This window comes from Capricornis sumatraensis, chromosome 1 (assembly GCF_032405125.1).
Source record: "Capricornis sumatraensis isolate serow.1 chromosome 1, serow.2, whole genome shotgun sequence".
NCBI classification, from domain to species: Eukaryota; Metazoa; Chordata; class Mammalia; order Artiodactyla; family Bovidae; genus Capricornis; species Capricornis sumatraensis.
This window is the reverse complement of record NC_091069.1, coordinates 205291514-205300099: the sequence shown is the minus strand read 5'-3', so window position 1 is coordinate 205300099 and position 8586 is coordinate 205291514. Positions and strand designations below refer to the sequence as shown.

The following is an 8586-nucleotide window of genomic DNA, read 5'->3' as shown; positions in this document are numbered from 1 at the left end:
ATCTATACTGTCATCTTTAGGTATGCTATACATTTTCATTAAAACAATTAAGATCAAACTGTATTGAAATAACCTGAATTCTTTGGGTTTCATCTAAAGACAAACTAGAAATTGAATCAATGGAAAGAATTAATCTTTTCACCTCTACTTACATTGAGAAGGGAAGAAAACAGTCTCACCTTATGTAGTCAGTACACACAGTTCAGGAGTCACGATTACTGTGAATTACCAGTTTCCTTTTCTTCCTTTCTGCCCTCCCCCTGCCCTGCTTGCCTTTGGTCATTTCACTGTTCATTAGCACCTCACTAGAAGAGGGACAACAAGATGAAGAGGAGGTGAAATTAGGCATTCAACTTTGTTACCTGGTTACAAAGGTGGCAAAGAGGTTTAGGAAAAGTTAAAACTAAGAGTTAAAAATAGACATTAAAATTATCAATGTGTTTCAGCAACCCATGCTGGGCAGCCATTATCAGAACTAATTAAGAGTTAGCCAAGTGACAATGCATTTGTACAACAGATGTCAGAACTTTCCCTAAGTCTGCCCTGTGATTGGAAAAGGTTTAATTCATACATAACTAGTATTTAGGAACAAAAAAGAAAGAACAAATCCTTGTTTTATAAAGTAAAGGGGTTCAAATAAAGATTTCTATTGTGCAAATTGCCCCAAAATTCTGTTTGTTAAAGCCATCTGTCAAATATTGAGACATCATCTAGTTGTATATTTGATTTTTCACTTTGAGTTAAATAAAAGAAGTAAAAAATATGAATATGTCTAAAAGAAATAGAAAAGACTGCAAGGTAGTGTGAATTCCAATGCCACAAGTCAAGGAGGACAAAGTCATAGAATGTGAAATAACTCAGGAGTGTAATGGTTCTATCCCACCCTAATTTTTTTCTTTCTTTTCATAGAAACCCCAGAAGTTTGCTCCTCAGTCTCTCCTGTATATGCCCAATTGCTTCTTTAGTTGCAGAAAAAGCAGAAGGGAAAGAAGGGAGAACAAAGGCTCAGAAAACTGAATTGAAGAGCCAGATGGTTAACTCAACTAGGAAGGGCAAAGGGAAGCCCCTAACACCATTTGGGGAAGATCTTTTTCGGACTCATAGGACAGAGCAAATCAGGTGGTACCACTTTAAATGCTTGACTATGAATGAGTCATTGGAGAGCTACTTTTGGTTAAGTTTAGGAATCAGAGAAATAAGTTCTCTCGCTGCAGATTGATCCGATTCCTGCAGTGCTGAACTGCAGATTGTGGCTTCGGAGCCGGGCTGTCCTTGTTGGAGGGCACAATGCACCATAGATTTTTATTTTCTAGAAACAGACTCCAGAGGTTTGTGGCCTTCCAGACAGCAGCTGGCGCCGGGCAGAGGCATCGCTTCGGGCCGGAGCTGCTGGCGACCGCGCGGCGCTTGGCTGTGCGTCCAGGCAGGCGGGCCAGCACCGCAGCCGGAGCCTCCGGTTCCGAGCAGACACTGTTCCCTTCTGGAAGGGCTCTGGGGGCTCGCAATGGACTGCTCCTCAGCAAATCTGTGGGAAGAGAAGCTCGTGTGAAGGAAAGGTGGGGGTAGGTTTGGAAAAGGGTTGGCTTCTCCTTCTAACTCTGGTGCCTAAATTGGGTGAGATAGATGGGGACCAAATAAAAGGAAGGGAGATGATCCCATTTGGAGTGACGAGGATTTCTGGATGAGCCGACGGTGTCCTGCAACTGTCAGTTTGGCAGGAGATTTGACTCAGTCAATTGCTCTTCGGTTCCCACTTCAAACACACATAACCCCCACTCCCACCCCCTGCCCCTAGCCTGTGTTCTGAGACTCCTGAGACTCGGGTTTGGAGCGGAGCGAGAAAGAATCAAAAGTCAGCTTTCCTTTAGTCTCTGCTGGTGGCAGATTATATCTGGCTTGGTTTTGAGCAGGTTGGTTTGTGAGGGGTTCGAACCGCTTCGCGTCTTTGGCGAGGTTTCGGTGTGTGTCTTGCATGTGTAGGTAGGAAGAGGTAGGGAGCGGGGTAAGGCGAGATGATTAAGCAGAGCCCCCTAAATCTCATTTTAATTGCGCCCCCAGCGTCCTGCCGCGCTCCGCACCTCCTCCAGGCGGCACAGGGGGGAGAGGAGGGAGTGAGAAGGGCGAGGGGCGCAGGGCCGCTCAACAGCTAGTCTAGCCAAGGTGGCAGCGGGACTGTCTCTTTAAGCGCTCCGGAGGGGCCGGGCCCGGAGAGCAGCGAGCGCGTTTCCATGGCACCGAGGCTGCGGGGGCTGCGGGGCCCCGGGGCTAGCAGGTTCCAGTCGCTCCGGTCGGAGCAAGGGCGTCCATCTCTGCGGCCCGAGCGCCACCCAGGCGTTCCGCCCGCGCGCTCCTCCTCGTCAGTGATGCCTAGTGGGGCCGAGCTGCTGCCGCGCCCTCCGCAGGGAGACGCATCTCAACGGGCCCGCGAGCCCCGCACACCAACTTCTGCCCTGCGAGCTCAACTTCTGCACGGGGCTCGGACTTGCGGAGCCGGAGTGGCGCGCGGCGCGCAGCAGGGGTGGCGGCTGGAGCCGCTCCACCCCGCGGAGATGACCTGGCGACTGTGGCTCTGGTGCTTCTGCGCTTGGGTGGCCGCCGGCTGGCCGCCAGGCAGCGCCCTTCAGCTCCGGCCAGGCATGTAAGTGTAGCCCGCGCGCTCCGGGATGTGTGGGGAGAGTCGGCCCCGTGTGCCTCCGCCCACTCCTAACCTGCTGCGGTCCCTGTGGCTGGAACTGTTTCCTCCGGGTAGAGGTGGAGGGCGGCAGTGGCGGGCAGGCACCGGGCGATGGTTCGAGGGCTGTCCCAGGCCGAGCGAGGCGGGAACGCTGTCCCCTGCGCGTCCTCGGGGCAGAGACCCGGACCCGGGTGCTTCCTACCTGACTTACTTTCTCAGCGCCAGACAGGATTTCTCCGTAGGTGTGTGTGTGTGTCAATGTCCTTTTTGGAAGAGTAATTGGCTAATGACAAGTTCCAGTTTTCGAATGGGTGTTGAACGAAATCCTGTTGAACAGCGCGTTACTTGACATGTCCTTACTAGAGACCAGAGTTTATGTAATAGCCAGTCTTTTTTTTTTTTAAAGAAGTATCTCTGAGTCCGAAGGAGTGGACTATTCCACAGGTTTGTTGAGAGGCGAACCCTTTGATGGCGAATGACTTTCGCCAGAGTGAGGAGCTGGGGGAGGCGAGTGTGCTAAAGGCTGAGTGCGGGGCCACTTAGATGCTTGCGGGGGTTAGGAGAGAATGAAAGAGTAGCAACATGATTATAACGCAACCTCTGCGGGTGGGGCATGGTTTCATTTCCAGAACAAAAGTGAAGGAGGCAGGAGATGCTCATTCTTGGTCACTGTGCCAAGTGTTGCCTGAAGCTCAGGGCAGGTGTGAAATCTTAACCAGCTGCCCTATCCCCGTGACTAGCTGGAGAAGTTTGCCCCGGAATTCTGTCTTCTCGGGGGGATGGATCATCATCAACTGTCTGAGAGAGAAGCCAAACATAACTCTGCTTCTCCTTTTTACTCTTAAGCGGTTATGAATACACCTTTAATGTCTTTGCTACTTCTTCGCTTCATCTTTGATTTTCTGAAATGTGAATGCTTTATAGTGGAAAAATGGTTTAGATGAGTACACAAAGCCATCTGTACCTTTCTGGGTCTTGAATTTTTCTTGTCAGAAAAATACTATTTTTGGATTCACTTTACATTTCCATATTTCATCCTTCTCCTGTGAGATTCGATTTGCTACCTGGTTACTGCGAATGTCACTAACTATAAATCTTGAGACATGACCAGTGTGCAGTGTCCTCGCAGAACAACTCCTTGTCTACATAGTTTGTAAATACATTTTGGCAGAAATGCAAGAAATTTCTGGATAGGTGATTTCTCTTCCATTGATAAGATGGGTCCTGTTTATTTGAATAGGCGTTTCCTCTCCAGTTTATTTCAGAAAACACATCTTACTTTGGGTAGCTTGTGCATACATAAGCCTCCACTTTTTAGATACTGCCTTTTTAGCTAGCTGGCTGGCTATCTCTTACTTTTACAAGTGCTGTTATTAAAGTGGACCCTGGCTGACGTATTAGGTAGCTACCCGTGCACATGAGGTAGAATAATCCCTTTCGGGGGGCACTGAAAAAGAACAGAGATACTGCATCACTTTTTATATTGCTTAGATATTTTACCTCGTGTTTCAGTATTGGTACTTTTGTTGAAAAGGCTGGAAGGATGACATTGCATTTTTTTTAAAGGACACTGCTACTGCAGCTCATGCATTTATCAGGTGAGATGAGATCAGATATTAAAACCAATATAAATCCTTGGGTGTTTAATAGAGATGCTCTTTCTGGGAGTTATTGAGATCACTCTGATGACTCTTAGTACTTTGTGAAATCTGGATGGGAAAAATCCAATCAACTTTGTATTTAGTCCTCCCTGGTATTAGAGTTAATGGTTTCTTCAGCAGGAACCATGTTGGGATTTAGTGCTAGTTTTCTGCAGATGCCTTTGCAATTGTTGTAGACATGTGGAATATAGCCACACAAAGCACTTGGCTTCCACACACCTGTCCATCTATTAAATTAAAGAGAATTCTTCCTGAGATTTTTATTGACCTCTGAGGTCCATTATCAGTGAGAGCAGGCTTCTAATGAGGTGAGGGCCACTAATGAGAAGGCACCATCCTACTGACTGGCACTTATAGGTCATTACCACAGGTAAAAGTTTTGTGTAGCTGATCTTGTCCTTGAGCAAATTTTGGAGCTGGAATGACAACTGAAAAGAAGAAATGACTGTGCAGCTAATAATGGTCAGCCTAAGTGTAAAGAATTGTATTTATGGTATATTCTTCCATGGGCAAGCTCACTTTCAAAGGAAATTCTATCAATGAAACAAAAGATATAATGTATGACTTATGGGTCCTCCAACTCTAATGATAATCGATCTTGCTGATGATCTTGTCATCACTTTAAGCAAACCTTTGGTTTCCTAAGGTTAGGCAAATTTATAAAATCATTATTCCACAAAGAATGCCTGTATACCTACTATGTGACTCGACATTGGAAATCACAGGTAATGAATACTGAATCTTTTTTGAATTCTTAGTTAGATGTAAGGCAAATTTCTAACTACATGTATTATTTCATTTTGTCCTGGAAATAGCCCTACAAGAAAGGCACTGTTATCGTCTCCATTTACACTGAAGAAAGAGACATAGTAAGGTTAAATTCACACTCCAAGAATCCATGAGATTTGGATACAGGTAGTTTGAATTCCAGTGCTGGAGTTCTTAACAAATATGATCCCTTTTAGAACACCCAAGCCCAGCCTGTGTTTCTAAGAAGTTCTTTGTAATCACTGCCCGGGGTTCTCAGTGGGAATGCAGCTGGTGTTTTATACCTAGTGGGAACCTGTGGGGCTTTTTTGACTGTTGTAAAAGCTGTAGGGTTCTATTGGCATTTGGGCTTGGTATGGAGGTGGGCTGGTGTGCTTCGTCCTGCAGTGGGTAAGATTGTTCCTCACAAGGAAGATCTGATCTCTCTCTTCCTCACCGAGACTCTTCATAAGAAATTCTCCTGCTCTCTTATAGCTGTAGACACTGAAGTATTAAAACAATGGGCTCGGCTTAAACTGGGAATTGTGGAATAGGGAAAGCTAGCCTTGGCAAGTACATTATGAATTGGAGAGTTGTAACTGATGATGGCATTTTGATAAAGGGATATTGAAGCGTTTACTTATGTTAATGGTACTCTGCAAATGTTTTCTCAAGGATTAAATAGACGGAAATAAACTCTACTCCAGATCTTTGAGACATCAAAGGAAAATGACTGGCTGTAATACACTCTATTAAAATTTATCCTTTGTAATGCTATCTTGTAAACACTTGCATAACTATTGTATGCAACATGATGGAAGTAGTGAACATGGGTGTGGTGCAGATAGATACCATTCAGGCAGAATGTCTATAAAGCCAGATCTGCCTATAAAGGCAGATCCCGTAGCTGAAGCTCCAGGGACTTGAGGTACTGGGCATTCTCTGACACTTAGTGGGGATTTTAGAAAGGTATGGCCTCTCTGTGACTCAGTAGTCTCCTAACTATTTCATCATGTGACCCCATGGACTGTAGCCTGCCAGGCTCCTCTGTCCATGGAATTTTCCAGGTGGAAATACTGGAGTGGATAACCAGTTCCTCCTCCAGAGGATCAGGATGGCTCACATTCATTCCCTAATATAGGTCTCCAATACACGCTGATGTAGAAATCCGAAATGTGCCTGACACAATACAGCTTACCCACCCAAACGCCACCCCCAACACATATGCGTAGAACTGTTTCCCCGCAGCCTGCTGTAGATGATATGGAAACTTCTGGTCATTGTGGCAGAGATTTAGCTTTTTGAACAATCAATACATTTAGAAGTAGAAAAAGGGAAGAAAATATAATAATCCAGAATCGTGAAGGGGAATCGACAGAGGTGTCTTGTGAACACACACAATGTTGGTATTTATTTTATTTACTTTAGTTTTTTTTTTGTTGTTGTTAATTCTGATAAAGCCTGAAATTGAGCCAATTAGAGATGTCTGGGGCTGAGAACAGAACAGTCCACTTTTAAATTCACAGATAATTTAAGCACGGCCTGTGGTCTGTCCTTTACTCAGTGTAAATTAATTAAAAAATACTTTTCTTTTTTGTTGAGATCAGTGATACTTAGTGAGCACAACATAAAGTGAGGTAGAGAAGACTATGTACACCCTCCATGGGCAAGGCATTATTTCTGGCAGTTTGTGTTTATTGTTTTAAGAATGATCCTCTGAGGTTGGGAATACTGTCATCTCTATTTTTCAGATAAGGACACTGAGACAGAGGGAGAGATTAAGTAACTTGCTTTGGTTTCATAGCTGAGAAGTGGTGGGATGGGCTTTGAACCCATTGTAACTCCAGAGCCTTCTTCCTGATCACTGTTACCTGTGATGGTCCCTCTTCCCTTGACCTTTCCTTCCTAGGCTTCCCTGGCTTTCAAACTGCCATCCTCCCAGGCCCTCCTGCATATTTTCAGCAGTGGCTTACTCTTTCTCCTATTGCCCCGAGTGGACCTGAACCTCACCTCTGCCAGGGAATTTTAGGAACCAACTTCAACCCATACTTTATTGATGACATTGACATTGCATTATTTAATATGTAATATTTTGACAGACTCTCTGTCCTCAGCAGGGAATGCTCAACTTCCTGTCTTCAATATTTTTTTCTGTTTTTTTTTTTACTTCTTTCTTGGGTATCTTGTAGGAAAAACTTTCCAGATTTTCAAGGTAATTCCTTCCCTGCAGGTTCCACATCCTACCTTGAACAGTGTTCTTTATTAGTCATCTCTTTTCTTCCTTTTATTGCCAACTCCTTCCTTCCTGCTATTTTTGCCTTTCCTCCCCCCATGTGTTCGTGTCTTCCTGTCTACGTCTCCCTCTGTTCCGTGTTTCTGATATGTTTGTGTCTATATGTGGATCTGTTTTGACCTTGCTTCTTCTCTCCTTCGCCTTTAATTTCTCAAGAACAGTTCTTTGATGCATATCAATGATTTTATCATTGATCATTTAACCCACTGCAATCTGTCCTCCTCTGCTGAAATTCCTTCCCAAGATGCTGCCTTCTTTCCAGAACTCACCCTACTCCCATTTTTCTACTGGCTACCCCTGTTTCCCGCTTCACTTCTTCGCTTGTGCATTTCCTTTGTACACTGAATTTCATCTGCAGTTCTCCTGCACTAGCTGCTGCTTTCTCTCACCTTGTATCTTTAATCCCCTTTCCACTCTATATACTTCCCTGCTTTAGCTATTTCTTTCCCTGGCTCCTACCATGTGTTCTATTCTGGTGAAACCTAGGTCTGCACATTTAGCCCCATTCTCTTCAGAGCTACAGAGTTGCATTTCTAATAATAGATTTATTATCACTGTGGGGTCAAGACTCAAAATGTCCTTAGATCATTTTTAGTTATCTTTGTCTCCCTAACATTTTCTCCCTCCAAAGTACTTGACTCACCTTTTTTCCCTTCATATTTGAATTCCTATCTGTCACTTTTCTCCTAGTTTATCTTGTAGTTACATTATGAGCTTTAGGTATAAGATGATCATGAACAAGCCTTTGCGTATGGTGATTGGATAACTAGAAATGAATATTTATATTTCTCTCAGGTGTCAAATTTTAGAAACACCAGCAATGAAATCTCTTGAATTAGTTCTCTTTCCCATTGCCAGCACTCAAGCCCAGCCATGCTAGTTTTACTCCTAGGTTGCTATGGTTGTCTCTTGGTTGGTCTTCTGCTTCATGGATCCTCTTTATTTTTCTTATATATTCAATTTCATCAAAGTTGGTTTTTATTATATATACAATTTCATCAAACAAAGATCTATGAACATCATTTCCTTTGTAAAAACTTTGATTTTCCATGGAGTAAAGTTCAAGCATCAGAATATTATTCTTAAATAGCACTTATTCAATGCCAGGAACAATATAAGTACTTTCCATATTTAACTCATTTCATCCTCACAACAACCCTATCAGAATATTAGTATCCACATTTTATAATGAGGATATTGAGATTTAGAGA

The 8586-nt window shown here is 44.0% G+C and overlaps 1 protein-coding gene across 1 annotated transcript in view; it reads left to right on the top strand.

Moving 5' to 3' along the window:
- The first annotated feature begins 2549 nt into the window (after positions 1-2549).
- The window catches only part of LOC138076618 (EGF-like and EMI domain-containing protein 1), a 615728-nt gene continuing 609691 nt past the window's right edge, over positions 2550-8586 (top strand). The window contains 1 exon segment of the mRNA XM_068968872.1: positions 2550-2638. Within this exon segment, the coding sequence (XP_068824973.1) occupies positions 2550-2638 (89 nt within the window).